This window comes from Tachypleus tridentatus, chromosome 7 (genome assembly GCF_004210375.1).
Source record: "Tachypleus tridentatus isolate NWPU-2018 chromosome 7, ASM421037v1, whole genome shotgun sequence".
NCBI classification, from domain to species: Eukaryota; Metazoa; Arthropoda; class Merostomata; order Xiphosura; family Limulidae; genus Tachypleus; species Tachypleus tridentatus.
The window spans coordinates 182,455,116-182,474,879 of NC_134831.1; the positions used below are offsets into that span (position 1 = coordinate 182,455,116).

The 19,764-nt window shown below is 36.7% G+C and overlaps 1 protein-coding gene and 1 long non-coding RNA gene across 5 annotated transcripts in view; one reads left to right on the forward strand and one right to left on the reverse strand.

Moving 5' to 3' along the window:
* LOC143257415 (uncharacterized) overlaps window positions 1-19,764 on the reverse strand; it is a 159,385-nt gene that overhangs the window by 39,983 nt on the left and 99,638 nt on the right. The window lies entirely within an intron of this gene.
* The window catches only part of LOC143257414 (serine/threonine-protein kinase 32B-like), a 151,490-nt gene that overhangs the window by 32,054 nt on the left and 99,672 nt on the right, over window positions 1-19,764 (forward strand). For 3 of the 4 annotated variants that reach the window (XM_076516057.1, XM_076516055.1, XM_076516058.1), the window contains 3 exons: window positions 9,831-9,868; window positions 10,158-10,247; window positions 18,008-18,111. In XM_076516057.1, the coding sequence (XP_076372172.1) occupies window positions 9,831-9,868; window positions 10,158-10,247; window positions 18,008-18,111 (232 nt within the window). The remainder of the gene's footprint in view (window positions 1-9,830; window positions 9,869-10,157; window positions 10,248-18,007; window positions 18,112-19,764) is intronic. The other variant, XM_076516056.1, reaches the window with a different exon arrangement.

A 19,764-nucleotide genomic window follows, 5' to 3' on the forward strand; every position in this document is an offset into this window, starting at 1 on the left:
CAGGAGTGTGTGTGTGTAACGATCCATGTGTCGCAGATTTCTCATGGATAACACATCGCAGAATGTTAGCCGTTCGGATTTCAGTTTTTAAATACTAATTTATAACCAAGAATACTTATTTCAAACCAAACAAAAATCATATATTCTCAAGACAGCTGATACGGGTGTTAAAACTTTAACAGGTTAAACTAAAGATGACCTAAGAAGGTCGAATCGTTGTTCTGTACTTTATTGTAATTAAATTTTAATATCCATACCAGCTGTCCTGAGAATACATTTTTACTTCAACTAGGTTTCTCGTCATCACGAATAAAAATTAGTTAAGCCTAAGAATAAAAAAATTACATCTTTGCCACGAAGAGGAATTAACAGAAAGTTTAGAATCTAGAAGATGTTAACTGGAATAAATATAATTTTGGTTTAATAGGTCTGAGCTCGTGTCTGCCTCTGAATAAACATTTCTCAATTTTGTTTTTCACGGTTTAAGTATACTTATTTCAAGCTATGAGCTTAGACTATAAAAATACACTGCTGGCCAAAATCTTAAGGCCAATGAACATAAAGAAAAAATATGCATTTTGCGTTGTTAGACCCAATCACTTATTTGAGTAGAGCTTCGAAAGATGAAAATAAGAAAAGGGAAAATAAAACTAAAAAACTTTTTTAGCATTTAATAGAGAAAATGTGAACACTATGAAATTAACCTAAATACTAGCTGGTGAAAAGTTTAAGACCATACCAAAAAGAAGTCCTAAACAGGGTAAGAAATGCCCAATAAGAGGTCTCAGTAGTAAATTGCACGGCCGTCATTGCGAATTACTTCAAAGGTTTGTTTTGACATGGTCGATATAAGCGTTTGCAGAAGACTAGCTGGAATGTTATTCCAAGTGGTGAAGATGGCTTCACGAAGATCATGCACTGTTTGGAACTGACGTCCATTTATATAGACTTCCCTTGTCAACCACCCCTAAACATTTTCAGCGAGGTTCAGTTCGGGGGAACACGCTGGATGGTCCAAAAGAATCACGTTATTTGCAACGAAAAAGTCCTTTGTCCTATGGGCATTGTTGATTGCAGCGTAATCCTGCTGAAAGATCCAGTCATTTCCACACAAGCGAGGGCCTTCAGTCAATAAGGATGCTCTCTCTGACATGCCAGTATAGTCTGCCACTGTTTGATGCCCCTGTATAATCTGAAGCTTCATTGTTCCATGGAAGGAGAAAGCACCCCAGATCGTGATGGAGCCTCCTCCACTGTGTCGTGTAGAAAATGTCTCCAGTGGGATATCCTTATCGTACCAGTAATGTTGGAAGCCATCTGGACCATCCAGGATAAATTTGTTTCTCATCAGAGAACAAAACCTTCGTCCACTTTTCTACGTCCCATGTTTGGTGCTTCACAGCAAAGTTTAGCGGAGCTGTTTCTGGTGTGGAAAGAAGAGTGGCCTTTGAAGACATTTACGGATTTTAAAGCCTTTCTCTCGTCGATGCCATCTTATTGTTCTTGAGGTGCATTCTGCGTCCGTAAGGGCTTTAATCTGGTTCGACAATCAACTGGTGTCTTGCTTGACAAACCATTGAATCCTCCTGCTCAACGCCGGCGAAATTTTCTTGAGCCGACCACTTGAAAGTCTCGTTCCATATCCCTCAGAGTCTTTTAAGAAATTTGCAACAGCAGTTTAACTACGCCCAATTCCACCAGCGATGGGACGTTGGGAGAGACTTTGCTTTTGCAGCTCGACAATTCTGCCACGTTCAAACTCTGTCAACTTTTTAGCCTTTGCCATGTTTTTACCCAATGTAACACAGGAGATGTCAGTGGGAGATGTTGACAACGCTAATGCTTGAACACTTGTTTGTTTTGGAATTTTGCACAAAGCTACTCGAGGGCTATCTGTGCTAGCCGTCCCTAATTTAGCAGTGTAAGACTAGAGGGAAGGCAGCTAGTCATCACCACCCACCGCCAACTCTTGGGCTACTCTTTTACCAACGAATAGTGGGATTGACCATCACATTATAACGCCCCCACGGCTGGGAGGGCGAGCATGTTTGGTGCGATGGAGATTCGAACCCGCGACCCTCAGATTACGAGTCGAGCGCCCTAATCACCTGGCCATGCCGAGCAATTTCGAAGAGAAACTGTCTACAAAAAAAATCATATTTACAACTGTTTATAATGGCTCTGCTAACGATTTCTGACGTCACTTTCCACTTTGTTGCCACCCTCCCCCCGGTGGTACCGCGGAACGTCTTCGGATTTAAAAGGTTAGAAACCGGGTTTCGATACCGATAACGGACAGAGCAGTTACAGCCCTATGTGTGTACCTTTTTGTTTAATTACAAACAAACAATTCATTTCGTTAATAAGTTTACGACTTTAAACACACACACACACAGCAGAATTGTGAACGTTCATTTGCCTCAAAACTGCAGCTTCTTTCAAAAGAGATGAATTTTTGAAGTTAATTCAATTGAAACCTCAAAATTAGGGACGGCAATGATCAGCTTTATGCGATAATTCTGAAACAAACAGACATAACCACTTTTTAAAAAATGTGTATCAGGTTATTCTCTTGCATGTATATGTACGTCTATCGCTAGACTGAGTTTCTGAGAGTGCCACGTGATAAACTAAAACGTTTAAATCTTAATATTAATTAAAACTATACCACCTGCACCTTGATTCATCACTGAGGTTTGATTAACAGTCGTTAGACGATTTTACCAAAGGCCGAAATTAATGCACAAACTAAACAGAACTGATAGCAGTGATTTTGAATTCAACGTTCCTTACATTTGGTAGTTTTGTCCTCTAGCTGCAAAATAGCTCTTTGTATCACAACAAAAACTGAAACATTATAGTCAGATAACTTTTGTTTTTTTTTATTTCGCGCAAAGCTACACGAGGGGTATCTGCGCTAGCCGTCCCTAATTTAATAGTGTAAGATTAGAGGGAAGGCAGATAGCTAATAATCTCCATTCACCGCTATCTCTTGGGCTACTCTTTTACAAACGAATAGTGGAATTGGACATCACCTTATAACACCCCCCTGCTGAAAGGACGAGCATGTGTGGTGGGACGGAGATTCAAACACGCGACCCTCAGATTACGAGTAGAGAGCCTCAGCCACCTTGCCATGTCGGGCACAGTAGTCAGATAAAGAATACAACTGTGACTCAGTAATTAGAACGAACAAAACAGTTATTAGGTAAACCTCGTGCAACACAGTATATTCACAAGGCTGTTTGCTACCTTATCTACATAAAGACAATTGTGTATCACGTCACACCTAACTAATCTAAATAAGAGGAATCATAAAACCCAAAATGAATTCATTCAAATTGAGTTGTTAAATTAATATCCTAATCAGAGGAGAGGTGAATCTCAGAAATGTTTCGTACTGGACTGGATGTTACTGGATAGTCGTCACGAACATTTAATTTCTCAGAAGAAATACATCTTATATCGAATTAGAAAAGGACAATAAAGATTTCAAATTAAGTCTACTGTAAAGTTCCCAAAACTGATTCTTACATTAAAACAGTAAATAATTATGTAACGTTATTGTGAAACAGAAATAGTTAACAATATATTACTTCTTCATCTAAGATCGTTATGAATTTAAAGTATGGTAAAACGATGCGTTTCGTAATATCGTTTCTATTTAAAAATTTGGAATATCTGACATGAGTAATTTAGATAAAGAATCTGAAGAGATCGCTGTTGTTAATCACAGGGTCAAGTCAGAAACACTAAAGTCGATCTTCGGGTAATACCTGTATGTAATGACGGAAACTTTTGTAGTTTACAATGTAGTTTTTTTGGTTTCCCATTGGCTTAAAACGATAAAAACCGAGTTTCGATACCAGTAGTATGAGATTTTGTAGCTTTGTGCTTAACAACAAATAAACAAACAAGGTAGTTAAACTAATTTTACTAGTAGTGATGGACTGTTTGTGTGTTTGTTTCGGTATTTCGCGCCGATTCACACAAATGGATGGATATTTATGATTACCGACTCTAATTTTAAACTGTTAGGTTAAAGGGCAATCAAACAGTCAACAGCACTCACCGCCAATTCTTGGACTACTCTTATGTGACAAAATAGTTTGAGTTGAACGTCACTCCAATAACGCACTTATGAAACGCGAACTATGAACCTTTGCAACATATTCCCGTCACCCTAACCACGAGACCGCTAAATGACGACGCCTGTGGTTAACATATCTCACACTCTAAAGTTTGAGAGATAATTGAGATAATAATCACATGAATAATACTTCATGTGAAGGCTCCACTTGGCTACCCCGAAGAGTAGGATCTGACAGTCACCCTTACCTCGCACTCACAGCCCCAAAGTGCTAGGCTTAATTTTTCCTTTTTTTTGGCGTTACTTGGACCTGCAGACCGAGAGTCCGGCACTCCAGTCCCTGGGCCACTTTTAAAGAAATATAAAAACACTTAAAGGAGAATAGAGAATATGTTGATGGTATGAGAGGAAAAAAATTCAAAAAACGTTTATTTTTTAGAAATATGTTGATGATAACAAAATAATACAATATATTTTTTTGCTCAACTGTAAATAAAATAATACTTGAATTATTATATGAGTTGTTTCGAAAAAACAAGTAGGGATTTATTTCTTGTAGCGATATCAGATTACAACCACGAGACACCCACATCAATCAGATACACTAGATTTACTATCGCAGGCTCCCCGAAAGTTTTCTGTTTCAAAAGTAAATAAAACCCAAATTAAGGGTAACAAACATTTTTGTTTCTTGCTCTTTAAGTTCATATGTCATGCTGCATTGTAGCCAATGGAGTGAATAATTCGTCTTATGATTCATGGAATACGTATGTTTTACTAATGTCACGACGGTTTATATTGCAACGTTAAATCTCCCTTATATGACTTCATTTTAGTGTATACAGATTGACAGACAAACAACACACTACTGTATAATGGTTCAAACAGATGACCTCCGCCAAGTAACCTCCGGTCTCTTTTCAAGGAAATTGAAAGTCGGATAAATTTCTAACTCAAGGATAGGTAAACTTCTTCAGTAACAATCAGTGGTATTGAAGTTATGGGTAGCCATATTTTTTCTCAGTATTGCCCTCTAATGGCATAGCTTAACACAAAAAAACTTCTCAACACAGTCCGCCTTAAGTACGAAGCACTCTCCCTTTCGTTCCCTTAGTTTTATCATACAAAAGTTTCACAAAAATGCAGATGTTATATTATGAACTCAGAGCATAACTGCTGTCAAAGTTTCAGTTGTCTGTAAGTATTGTTCACACGTGCTATCCATGGAGGGATAATAAAGTGGCGTTTAAGGGCGCTATATCATAATTATATGCTTGAAACCAAACGTCTTCCATTCGAAATTCTTCTTTTTTGTCTTGGTATTATCACGTTACGAGGGAACATCACTTAACAGAGAATGGATCACGTTACAAAAGAACATTACTTAATAGTTGATGAATCATGTTACAAGAGAACATTACTTAATAGTTGATGGATCACATTACAAGAAAACATTACTTAACAGTTGATGGACCACGTTACAAGAGAACATCACTTAACAGTGGATGAATCACATTACAAGAGAACATTACTTAATAGTTGATGGATCACGTTACAAGAGAACATTACTTAATAGTTGATGGATCACGTTACAAGAGAACATCACTTAACAAAAGATGGATCACGTTACAAGAGAATACCATTAAAAAGAGGGTGGATCATGTTACAGGAGAACATCACTTAACATAATTTAATGAGGTAAATAATTTTAAACTATAATTTCTACAACGCATTTTTCATGTTCTCTCCCTCTGTACGTATTCTAAATAAATCTACATTACCGGTTACTCAAACGAACACTAAGTTTCACAAGTGCACAACCTGATCAGAGATTTATTCATGACCAACCATCAACACCAACATTAACTATACAATTACAGTAATTATAATTCTTCACAGGGATATTTTCAACCACATTTTCCATACGACTCTCTCTCTCTCTCTCCATCTGATTTATCTTCCTCATTAAAATGCAACAGCTTTTGAAATTACACGATTTTAAGTTTTGAGATTTATTATATCGTACGTAATCAGTTAGATTCAGTCATGTTCCGTTAGCTAGCTTCATGATTTACTGTTATCGCTGTGAAATGAGCGGAAACTAATTGATCATTGATTATCCTTCAGCCTGAGGAGCAGCCAAGGGGCCTTTCCTACAACAGTGATAGAAGAATAATTTGCACTTCCTTATCGTGTGGGTTCGCTTCTTTCTGTACAATCTAACCACAGTATTGGCATTCATCTTGTTGAGTAGCTTGGGAATTAGGGAGGACGTTTAAAGCTAGTGTACCAACGTTCGTTCGAGTAGATTAAGGGATATATGGAACCCACAGGCTTCTCTTTGAAGGAAACTTAAATTCTCTCAACCGTACGTTTTTGGTGGTAATTGACAGGAGCTTCAGATACTGTAGAAATCGTCATTGCTTACTTCAGTGGTTAGTTTTCTAATGCTCAAATTAATATCTTTCAAATACTTATAACTGTTCTTGAAAATATAATGGATCTATTTATCAATTAGTTTTCCAGATATTTTTCTATGTCTGTTTCAGTAGCTCCACCTGTTTCATTTTCAACCCTTCCACCCATATTAAGAGCTCTTTTCACCTGTCTGTGCTATTTTTGTGCGTACACTTTGAGTGACTGGATAGGTGCTTTGTTCGATAATATTTCATGCGTGTGTTAAAACACGATCAACTAATCAGTTCGCTACAGTTTTTGATATTTATTTTGTTAGTTGCCTCTTTCTATTAACTCTCTTATCTTTCTATCTTTATCTCACTCTTTGCGTATCTATTTGTCTTTCCATCTGTATTTCTACTTAAATTACACTTAAAACAGCAAAGTTTGATTTGTTTGCTTAAAAATTTCGCGCAAAACTACAAGAGGACTATACAAATATAATCGTCTACACTGTTGAACTGACAGACTAGAGAAAATGAAGCTGATAAACAGTACACACCGCCAGCCCCGGGGCTACTCATGTGTGATCGAATAGTTGATATTAACTGTCACTTTTCTAGTGCATTTAGGACCCCAAAGCAATGGACTCGTACAGAAACTTTTGGGTTCACATTTGTTATTCGTTATGCCACACCGGCCTTAACAACAACGAATTAGAAATTTGCTTTAATACGGACCAATTTTATTTCGGTTTTTAATCATAGTTTATGAACGAGACGTAATCGTGGTTTAGTTTGGTTAAGAATATCGAGACCGTATAATTCGATGCTTAATACGATCATCACAAAATGGAAGAATTATAGTGAGTAATACATTTCGTAAAATTCCGCGTTTGATGTTACGCTGTTGAAATTTGATGTTTTGTGCGTATGTGTTCGCTAATGAAGAAAAAAATTAAAAAATATCTTTTAGGGTTAAGTTAAAATTTGATTTAGCATAAGCTTTGCTATACGTACAGTATTTGCCCTCTGTATCGCTGGTATTGCACTCCTACGTCCGGTTTTATAAAACCTCAAAGTTAGCGCTAAGTTATTAGAGTACAGTTCTAGGGTTAGTAATACTTTTTCTATTACTAATTTGTGTGCCTTTTCTCGATTTTCCTGAAGGCCGCCTGGATGGGTCATTTGTTGTAATCACAGTATTGAATTGTCTGCCAGCCTGTAGATACTAAAATGACGTCATACAAGAGACGCTTAATGTCGCATTTATACTGTCGTAACGTAAATAAAACGTGCGCATCCTATGAATCACGAGAAGAATTATTCACTTTGTAGGCTACGATACAGTACAACATATAAACTTCAAAACCAAATAATAAAAATATTTGTTACTCATAACTTCGGTTTCTTTTACTTTTGAAACAGAACACTTTCGAAAACCCTGCGCGAACACATCTAGTTTAGTATCTAGTTTTATCAGTCATCAAGGTTACCTCGAAGACAACAGAGTACAGTTCTAGGGTTAAGAATACTTGCTTTATTATCAGTTTGTATACTTTAATTATCATCTTATATTCATATTTCGAAGATATTCATTATTCATTTTACAGTAACAGTTTCTACAATAAAAATGTGATAACAGGTTTATTAGATAAACAACAAAAAGAGCAATTTCCAACGTTTTAGGCTTAGGTCAACCGTTAAGTATTAGTTTCTTGTCCTAGTACTTGTACACATGGAAAGTATATAAGATATAAAAAGTATATGTTTTTGTTGTTGTTTTTCACGGATACATGCGAGTATCAAACTTAGGGAATCTTCTGTTTCCTTTGGTTTGATATTCACCTGTTGAGGTATCTCGGGATTTATCACCGATTTACGGTAGAAAAGATGTTTCTGTGCAAACTATGGGTCGTAATGTGACGTAAGCAAAGGATAAAACAGCAACACGAGTTTTGTGTGATGAGGTGGAAAGAACATTTGTTTGAGAGAAGATGAAATCTAGATACAGGAAATAAAAGAAGTTTATAAACCAAACCTCACTTCTCGCCAAACGTCCCTTCTCGAGACGAATGACCTAGTTCACCAACGAAAATTAAAGAACTGTGCCCTGCCCACCACGGGTATCAAAACCCGGTTTATAGCGCTGTACGTCTACAGACACACCATTGTGTCACTAGAAGGCGGAAAAACTTAATTACTAGAAATCAAATAGCAACCCATTCGCAATTATTGGGTTGCAGGTTCGCACCCCGTCACCAAACACTTTGACGGGAGCGTTATAAGACGACGGTCAATCTTACTTTTCGTTGTGGCCCGGCATGACCAGGTCGGTTAAGGCGTTCGACTCGTAACTTGAGGATCACGGGTTCGAATCCCCGTCGCACCAAATGTGCTTGCTCTTTCAGCCGTGGGGGCGTTATAATGTTACGGTTAATCTCACTATTCGTTGGTAAAAGAGTAGCCAAAGAGTTTGCGGTGGGTGGTGATGACTTCCCTCTAGTCTTACACTGCTAAATTAGTGACGGCCCTCGAGTTGTTTTGCGCGAAATTCAGAAAAAAAAACAAAAACTTTTCGTTGTTTAAGAGTGGCCTACGAGTATTGGCTGTTAACTTGCTGCCCTCTAACCTATCTTTTCTAAATTAAGGGCAGCTAATGCAGATGTCAGCCGAATAGCTTTACGTAAAATTCAATAAACAAAAGAAAATTGCATGTCCTCTCCACCTTAGCTCAACAGCAAACTAAATAATTCAGGTTCGATCCTTGCGGTTGGCACAGGACCAATATTTTATTGTACAGCTGTGTGACGAGTGGCTATGTATGGAATCGATTTAACATAAGATAGGCTGTAACTTAAAGTACTGCGCAACTAGAATGTCTCTTTAGATGTTTTCACTCACCGCTAGGTGGTGATGTTGACTGCTAAGACTAACAGGTCAGACACCGAAACAATGAACTGTGCGAATCTTTCCTAAGGCCTTTTCACCAAATGTAATGCTGCAGAGAAAATTGGACAAACAATACTTGCTTTATTATTAATTGTATTTTTTATTCATTTACTGCCCATCCCCAATGGCACAGCGGCATGTCTGCGGACTTATAATTAAAAAAACCGAAATTTTATATCCGCAGTGGGCAGAGCACAGATAGCCTCTTGTGTAGCTCCATCTCCAACTTCAAACAAACAAATGTATTTTTATTCGTTGTCTTTCCCAACTATAGAATGTTAAATGTATTTATTTCTATTCGTAAAATACATTTTACTTTATTCAAAAAAATAACCCACCAACTTTCCTACAATATTATCAACGGGTTCTTATTATAAATTGTGTATTTTTAGGGACATCAAACCTGACAATATTTTACTGGATGAAAACGGTAAGTAATGCTCTTTCTATACTTTTTCTTAATGTGAATTATTTGTTATTTACGTTAGTATTAAAATTGGAGAATTCCAATTAAAAAGATAATTTTTCAATAAATGCGAAATATAATGAAGTATCTTAAAAGTAACAAAACAAAAGGTGAATATTGGAAAACGCCGGAAAGAAGACAAACATACTGAGTGATTAATTTACGTTTTGATGATAAAAAATACAATAAATATCACAAAGAAACGTCACCTAGTCAAATACTAAAGAAATCTGTAATTTTGTTTAATCTACAGGACATGCCCACATAACCGATTTCAACACTGCTATAGTTTTAAGAGACGGGGAACTGGCGACGTCAATGTCAGGCACTAAACCGTATATGGGTAAGTTAAGACTTTCTACATGTGACAAAACCTTCAAACAATTTGTTAGGTTTGAGTTTGGAATTCGAATATCGTAATATATGTTAATAAAGTTGGGATGCGAATATCACGAAGCCTTACACACGATGTTTGATATCGAGACCCGAATATTAGTAAACCTTACACACGATGTTTGATATCGAGACCCGAATATTGCTAAACCTTACACACGATGTTTGATCTTGAGATCCGAATATCACGAAGCCTTACACACGATGTTTGATCCCGAGACCAAAATATTACTAAACCTTACACACGATGTTTGATCTCGAGACCCGAATATTGCTAAACCTTACACAAGATGATTAATCCCGAGACCAGAATATTACTAAGCTTTACACACGATGTTTGATCCCGAGACCTGAATATTACTAAACCTTATACACGATGTTTGATCCCGAGACCAAAATATTACTAAACCTTACACACGATGTTTGATCCCGAGACCCGAATATTACTAAACCTTACACAAGATGATTAATCCCGAGACCAAAATATTGCTAAACCTTACACACGATGTTTGATCTCGAGACCCGAATATTGCTAAACCTTACACACGATGTTTGATCCCGAGACCCGAATATTACTAAATCTTACACAAGATGATTAATCCCGAGACCAGAATATTACTAAACCTTACACACGATGTTTGATCCCGAGACCAAAATATTACTAAACCTTACACACGATGTTTGATCTCGAGACCCGAATATTGCTAAACCTTACACACGATGTTTGATCTCGAGACCCGAATATTACTAAACCTTACACAAGATGATTAATCCCGAGACCAGAATATTACTAAACCTTACACACGATGTTTGATTCTGAGACCCGAATATTACTAAACCTTACACAAGATGATTAATCCCCAGACCAGAATATTGCTAAAACTTACACACGATGTTTGATCCCGAGACCAAAATATTACTAAACCTTACACACGATGTTTGATCTCGAGACCCGAATATTACTAAACCTTACACAAGATGATTAATCCCGAGACCAAAATATTGCTAAACCTTACACAGGAATTTTGATCGCAAGACCAGAATATTAATAAACCTTACACACGATGTTTGATCCTGAGACTAGAATATTAATAAACCTTACACACGATGTTTGATCCCGAGACCAGAATATTACTAAACCATACACAAATTGGTCAGATCCAACTTCACGAAATTAAATATCATATTTTATATTTTTAGATAAAGTTCCATCTTTTGTTCTAAAATTGGTAGTGAAACTTGAGTGATTTTATTAAATAGGTATGTTTAATGTTTTGAAAGTATGAAGTCACATAATAACTGATATAAATTTCTCGTTCTCAAACACGTACATTATGTACGTTCTGAAACATATCTGTGCATTTACGAATATAACTGACTCAGCATGATTGCGTGGAAATTAGGTTTTGTAATGAATATTCTACAGAAGTTTGTATTTTCTTTTCTTCAGTTTATCAATAAATGTCCTACACGTTCTATATGGCTCTTGCAGTGTAATTTATAATCCTTCTGTTTGTTTTTGTCGTGAAAGAAAGATAAAGAAACTGTTGTATGTAATGTGGTAAATAACTGGGTTTGATCACACAATACTTTTTATTCGTGCACTTGCTTTCATGTGATCTTTTTCAACAGATTTTGAAAACATATGACAAGTGTTCCTGTATGTAACTACATTACTGTAAACTGTACTAAACCTAATAAAACGTACGACAAGTATTCCTGTATGTAACTACATTACTGTAAACTGTACTAAGCCTAATAAAGCATACAACAGGTGTTCCTATGTTTGTTTGTTTTTGGAATTTCGCACAAAGCTACTCGAGGGCTATCTGTGCTAGCCGTCCCTAATTTAGCAGTGTAAGACTAGAGGGAAGGCAGCTAGTCATCACCACCCACCGCCAACTCTTGGGCTACTCTTTTACCAACGAATAGTGGGATTGACCGTCACATTATACACCCCCACGGCTGGGAGGGGAGCATGTTTGGTGCGATGGAGATTCGAACCCGCGACCCTCAGATTACGAGTCGAGCGCCCTAATCTCCTGGCCATGCCGAGCAATTTCGAAGAGAAACTGTCTACAAAAAAAATCATATTTACAACTGTAAATGAGTCGCACGCCTTACGCGCTTGGCCATGCCAGGCCTAGGTGTTCCTATGTGTGTAACTACATTACTATATACTACACCAAAGTGAACACCTGCACATTAACTACCAACATTTTCAAAGACACAAACGTTGTTATGATTGTAATTATTCATATCCTGTACAACCATCACTGATGTTTGTCTGCCTACCAGCCTTTCCGCTGTCTATTTGGGAGAAGATGTGATTTGTTAGCGTCTATGGTGTAACTAGGTGATTTGGTTGCATCTTTACAAACGCAGGAATTGATCGTTGCCGTCCACAGGTCGCATGCGCTACACATTATAGACAATAAGGTAGAAGGACGGAACATGTTTGTACATCTTGTCAGATGATAATACTCTTGTTAACAAGACTCACGTGAGCACGTGCTCTAAGACTTAGATTCTCTTCTTTAATCCAGCTCATCTAGACTTAAAGGAAGTGTGTTACCTTATACAGTTCTTGACATGTTTGCCCCGTGGCTAGAGAAATGACAGATTAAATGGTTGGTTTAGCCACGTGAGCATTACCAAGACGTGAAAATAGAGACGAATGTACAATTTCAATAAGGTAGCAGAAATGAGTTATCTGTAAGATGTGTTTATTGTCACACTAAACGCTACCAGTTCCCGCAGTCGTTCGTCTGTAAGATGTGGTTATTGTTACACTAAACGCTACCAGTTCCCGCAGTCGTTCGTCTGTAAGATGTGGTTATTGTTACACTAAACGCTACCAATTCCGGCAGTCGTCTCTAATATGTGGTTATTGTTAGAATAAATGCTATCAGTTCCGGCAGTCGTCTCTAATATGTGGTTATTGTTAGAATAAATGCTATCAGTTCCGGCAGTCGTCTGTAAAATGTGGTTATTATTACACTAAACGCTAACAGTTCCGGCAGTCGTCTGTAAGATGTGGCTATTGTTGCCTAACACAGCACCTCTATGATTAAAATATTTAATAATTAAATAAAGTTAATTAACTTATCAATATCTTTACATACTTCCATTATATGGAATAAAAGGCAGTATATGTCTTTTAAAATATGATAAGTTAATCTAATAAATAAAGTTTGTTTGTTTATTGTTAAACAAAATCTGCTCAAGAAGCTTTCTGTGTTGTACGCACCATTGGCACTAAAACCCTATTTTTAGCGTTACCAGTTCCGAGACAACTTAGTAATCTGAAAATTGTTTAATCTTGAAGTCAGGAGGTTCAGTTCTTTGAACATTTTGTTGGAATTCCACTTCTCATCTGTAACCCTGAACACCAGTTAACCAAAGAGAGATGGCGCTTTGTAATCACTATGAGAGAAACCTCTACGTTAGACAGGTGAAGTAAAAGAGTATTATTGGCCACTATTAATTTGTTTACAGTTTTCAGTTTTATGGATCCCTTTTACAGCATTACTCTACTGTTCATTTTCTGTAATAAACTTCAGCGGTGTCGCTTTTTTACATCAGATAATGAATTACGGTAAAGTAAAAAGATATCAAGAAGGCCTAAGTATAGATGCCGAAACGTTGGTTAGTTGTCATGGGTACCCACAGAAATATATCCGAGAGGGGGAGAAACATGTATAAGGCCGATCAGCTTTTACAGAGCGAGTCAATAGACTAAAAGAACGTGTTTAAACACTAACATAAATTTACAGTTTTAATAAGAGTAACTAAAAATAATTAGAATATCTCCCCTTGCCCCTAGCCCGGCATGGCCACGTGGTTACGGCACTCGAATCGTAATCCGAGGGTCGCGGATTTGAATCCCCATCACACCAAACATGTTCGCCCTTTCAGCAGTGTGGAGCCGTTATAATCCCACTATTCGTTGGTAAAAGAGTAGCCCAAGAGTTGGCAGTGGGTGGTGATAACTCGCTGCTTTCCCTCTAGTCTTACACTGCTAAATTAGGGATGGCAAGCGGAGATAGCCCATGTGAAGCTTTTCGCGAAATTCAAAAATAAACAAACAAACAAAACTCTTGCCCCTTCCTGCGGGCACTCAAGTTAACTACCTTATCTCCAATATAACACTTTATAATCAGAAATGGCTAGCGCAGATAACCATCGAATAGCTTTGCGCGAAAATTTAACAAACAATAATGTTTACAGCAGAGCCACACGCACTTGCTGTAAAACATTGTAATCTTGCTTTTTATAAAAACGTTACAGTCAGTTAACTGTAATTTGTGTAGGTGTATATCTTCCCCGCTAGTACAGCGGTAAGTCTACGGATTTACAACACTAAAATCAGAGGTTCGATTCACCTCGGTGAGCTCAGCAGATAGCCCGATGTGGCTTTGCTATAAGAAAACGCTGTTTGTTTGTTTGTTTTGAATTTCGCGCAAAGCTACACGAGGGCTATCTGCGCCAGCCGTCCCGAATTTAGCAGTGTAAGACTAGAGGGGAGGCAGCTAGTCATCGCCACTAGTGTTTCCACCATTAAAGTACGATAAATTTTTGAACAATAAATCTTTGAACGTAATATTATTTTCCTTAACATGTTTACGGCTCGAAACCAAACCTGCTAACATTGCATGCCTCATTTCTACTTGCCCATTAGTGAAAATCCAAAGCATTCCACGCAGCAAAGCGCTCGTACGTCATCTTTCTCATGATACGAACGTTTGCTGTTCCTAATGAGACTTGACGCGTTTCGTACTGTGTATTTACTGCAAGCGTTATCGCAGCTTGTATTTCGAATTTTTTTCCACGCCTGTCCAGACCGCTTTAGACTGAGTCAGTTTACTATCTCTTATTCCTATCGTTCATAATCTGGACAAACATAAATAGAATAATTCGAGTAGGTGGAAACATGACAATGCTTACATTTTCTTTAATGTTATTGTACGTTTCATTCTCTGGAGACATCGTACACGTGTCAGTCAGGACAAATGTTACGAATTTAACACTGTTCGTGCAACAACAATATTTTACAAGGATTTTGGATCACAGAGACATCTTACAAATTAAATTTAAAACTATAACAGATTATGCTCATGGAAAACTACAATTGAGTGGTCGATTCTTCTATCTCTCTCCACAAGCTATCAAATGTTTTACACTAAAATTTTTACATTTAAAATTCATGAAATTACCAACCTTAAAGTTACGTGCGAAGAGTATTAAACAAACAAACAAACAAACAAAAGAAACATAACCACTTCTGGCTCCTTGGTGCAGTAGACTCATAGCCGTACTCTGCCTTTAGGTTGGTCCAGCACGACATCTTGAATACCAAAACTGAAGTAATAATATTTTAACAGCTTTTTTCTTAAGGTAGATTGTAAATATTCAAACAACGGATCATCTTATTTGACAAACCTGCTCCAAACACCGATAGTTTTGAAATATACGATAAAGGTTAATTTAAAAAACAACAACATATTTTAGGTTTACCCTCTGTGCTTCAGCCGAACTATACTGTTAATTATTTTTCTTTGAACAATTATGTGAGGAAGACTGGGTAAGTTATATTAAAACAATTTTGGGGCTGTCCACGTTCAGTCCATGTCGTCACGTGAGTCTGGTGATGATGTCCTTTTTGATAAAAGGCCTGAGAGTTGTTTCCATTGCCGAAAGCTTTGTTGTAAGACATTCATGTTCAAAGCACACCTCCTCGCTGTACACTTTCTATATGCCATTTAATGTAAGAGGATGACGGTATCCCAGCGCTTGTTTCAGCAGTTTGAAATCCGTAGGTGGTACGTATGATAACTTGAATGGTAAGATGAAACTTCGTATAAATGAATGGTAGGGTTTGTCTTTGTATGAAACAAGTATAGATATCCACTTTGTTGTCTTGAGATATGGGATTGTTTAATTGATATGTTGTCGAAGCAGCTTATTTGCACATGAATTACATTGCTTTTCCAGACAGAATTACTTTGGGTTCATACTCTATACTGTTTGTTGCAGAGCGCCCTTAGGCGGTCTTTTCTACTCATCTTTGTCTCTGTGCATTCTCACCTGTTACTTGATTCAATATTTTGCCGACCACAGCTGAAGAGCGAGTTTGTTGCATTCTCTTTTCTGAGTGGTCCTGGTACCTCAAACTGATTAATATTTCTGTTTCAGTGGTTTCAAACTGCTAGTTGACAGGGAGATTTTAGCTGGTCTACGATACATTTGAAGATATGTGTTTTAAAATATAACTACTAGAGTATAGTTTTGCGATGTAGTTTAAAGTACTGTAAAAAGTTGACATCGTAAAAATTGGTTCATGAAATTTTGGGATCAGAATTAGATGGTTTTCGGTTAGAAAAAGGCCGGAAATCACTGTGCTAGAAATATCTCCATCATGGAAATTCTGTATCCCTGATCTGAACACTTAGTTATGATCTTAGTGTGTGAATATTTTGTACCAGAAAGGACTGTTACATACGTTTTCCATAAATTATCAAATTTTGGTGACATCACACTACCTACGAACACCAAAAAATGTCAAAATTTAGGTTCCATCGTAGCTTAAAATCAGCTGTAATTGTCACATGCTTTGTTTATTTGCATAATCAAAATCTTTTTAACATTATGTACTCAACCCTCTTTAGTAGATTTGTAAATCCACACTTTCCTTTCAAAAAATTATTTAAACAATAATTTTATTGTTAGCAAGTTCTAATTTGCTTTTAGATTATTCGGTAGAAAAATTATGGAAGGTCCAGTCTAGTTTTAATTCTCCGGCTACGAGTTCTACAACTAAAACTTTACGAATAAATAAAGTTTCAATGAATTTTATTAACTAACTTTCATCGAATGTATCGCTATGTCTCAGATCTCTACTACTTTACCAACAATTTACAGTTCTGACATAACTGGTTGACTGAAAAGTTTCTTTTAGCAAAAGTTTTATATCATTGAAACTAGTTCTTAAACTTTCAAACTCGCAATCTGAAGGCCACAGGTTCGAATCTTCTTCACCCTAAATATGCCTACCCTTTCAAGCGTGGAGGCGTTGTAATGTGACAGTCAATCCAACTATTCTTTGGTAAAAGAGTAGCCCAAGAGGTGGTGGTGGGTGATGATGACTAGCTGCCTTTCTCTCTCGTCCTACACTGCTAAATTAGGGATGGCTGGCACAGATGGCTCTCGTGTAACTTTGCGCGAAATTCATAACAAACAATTTTTCGGAAAAATATATTTGATTTTGATGACGTTCGTTCAACAGTTTTGAAAATTATGCTTCTGTCACGTTAATACATTTCATACAAATATGGCAGATTTTAAAATTCAGAAACATGTTCAATATGTTATGAAAAGCAAAGTTGCATAAGTAGCTTAAACCCCGAAATGTAACGTCGTAGGTACTCAAACTCACCAACCTACTTCGATTATGTACACATCTTGCACACCCGTGTATAATTTTTGTGTGTGTGTAAGACAAACTCTTGATAAAATAATGATTCTTATAAGTACTATGTTACTTAAATGTCGATTTATTTTTGTGAGGATAAAAACACGAACAGTGATGTTTTTACAATGTATAAAGTACTGTATTGAATAATTCAAGCATATTTTATAAATTGATGATGTCACATCAAAATGCCAGTGAGATCTAACTCGTGCAAATTGTTATTTTTTCTCTTGCTGTAGCGCCGGAGGTTTTTGATTGTGCGTTAGATCGGTGTCTTGGATACACATTTCCAGCGGACTGGTGGTCGTTAGGGGTGTGTTGCTACGAGATGTTATGTGCAGCAGTAAGTATACAGTCCTCGCTAAGTAGTTTGTTTGTGGCTACACGAAACAATCGGTGTTCTGCCCAAAGCTGGTGTCAAAACCCAAATTTTAAAGTTATAAGCTCTGAGGCTTGCCGCTCAGCCACCGATGGAAGGTCTAACACTGGTTTAGATATTGCGTTTTTTGTTGTTTTTTAATTCCAGATGGAGAAAAGAAAAAAAATCTATGGGAGTATCTGGATTTGTATCAAAACAAATTTTCGACGAAATAAAAAAAAAACATTTTAATAGAAAACAGAAAGAGGCACAAAGGACAAATGTAAGATGCAAATAACGAGAAATAACACAAATAATATATTATAAAACTTCATACCCTGTCCCACTGTCAAACTAAAATGGCATTGGTTAATATCGTAATAATGTAATTTTAATTACATGTACACAAAATTGAATCATTTTATAATCTAATATTCAGAATTTTAAAGACAAATATCAGCACTAGATATGTAGCATTATGGAAAGTTTTGCACTTGGAAACTATGTGACATTTTAGAAAGGAAAAAGCTGACGTAAAGAAATATGTTTTATACAGAGTTTACGAGATTTTCATAGTATTATTTTGTATTTTTATTTCCCTTAGCCTCCTAGTAGCACAACGGAATGTCTGTGACCTTAAAACTCTAGAATCCAAGTTTCGATACCCGCGATAAGCAGAGCACAGATAGCTTTTGGGTAGCTTTGTGCTTAACTACAAACTACTTTCAATAGATATATGTAGTTTTGTAAAAACGAAACGCTATGGATCGTGTTTTAATAAAACAAAAAAGAGGAGATTCCAGACCAGAGCAAATGCGGATTTGTAAACATAACACACACAAAAAATTAGGTGCGTTTTTTAAAGTTATTTTAATATGAAAGTAAGCAAGTTGCGTCATGAGCGAAGCCGATATCAAATTGCGGTGGGACAGTTTGTTCCAGAACAATATTTTGACATTGTTTGGCGTTCGTATGTAATGTGATATCATCAAAAATTGATATATATTCACATCAGGCATTCAGAATTTCCAAGACAGGGATATCTATTGCACTTAACGGCACTGAAAATAAAGTAATATAAATCAACTTGGGGTGTCAGAACCATCAGAAAAGAGACCTTCAAGAAGTCGTTCGCAGCCATAGTAAAGTTTTAAAACAAATAAACATGCCGGTCAAATCGTGATACACAACACCTGTAATTTTTTGTGTAATTAGACTGTTGAAATAGATCCTAACATATCGTTATTATTTCTACAGAATAAGAATGACGAAAAACTGCAAAAAACAGAGGTTTACCTTTGATATGACAGTTTCATGTTAACGAATATTTTTCTTCTGAACTATATGCGTCACAAACTTACCTGTTAATGAATGTTTCCTACTAAACTTGTCACAAACTAATACATTAACGAATGTTGTTCTGCTACACTAGATGTGCCACAAGCTAATCCATTTAGAAATGTTTATCTTCTAAACCATATGTAGCACAAATTAATTCATTTACCAATGTTACTACACCATACTGGATATGTCACAAGTTAACCTATTAAGGAATGTTGTTCCACTAAACTAACTGTGTCACTAGCTTACCTATTAAGAAATGTTGTTCTACTAAACTAAATGTGTCACTAGCTAACT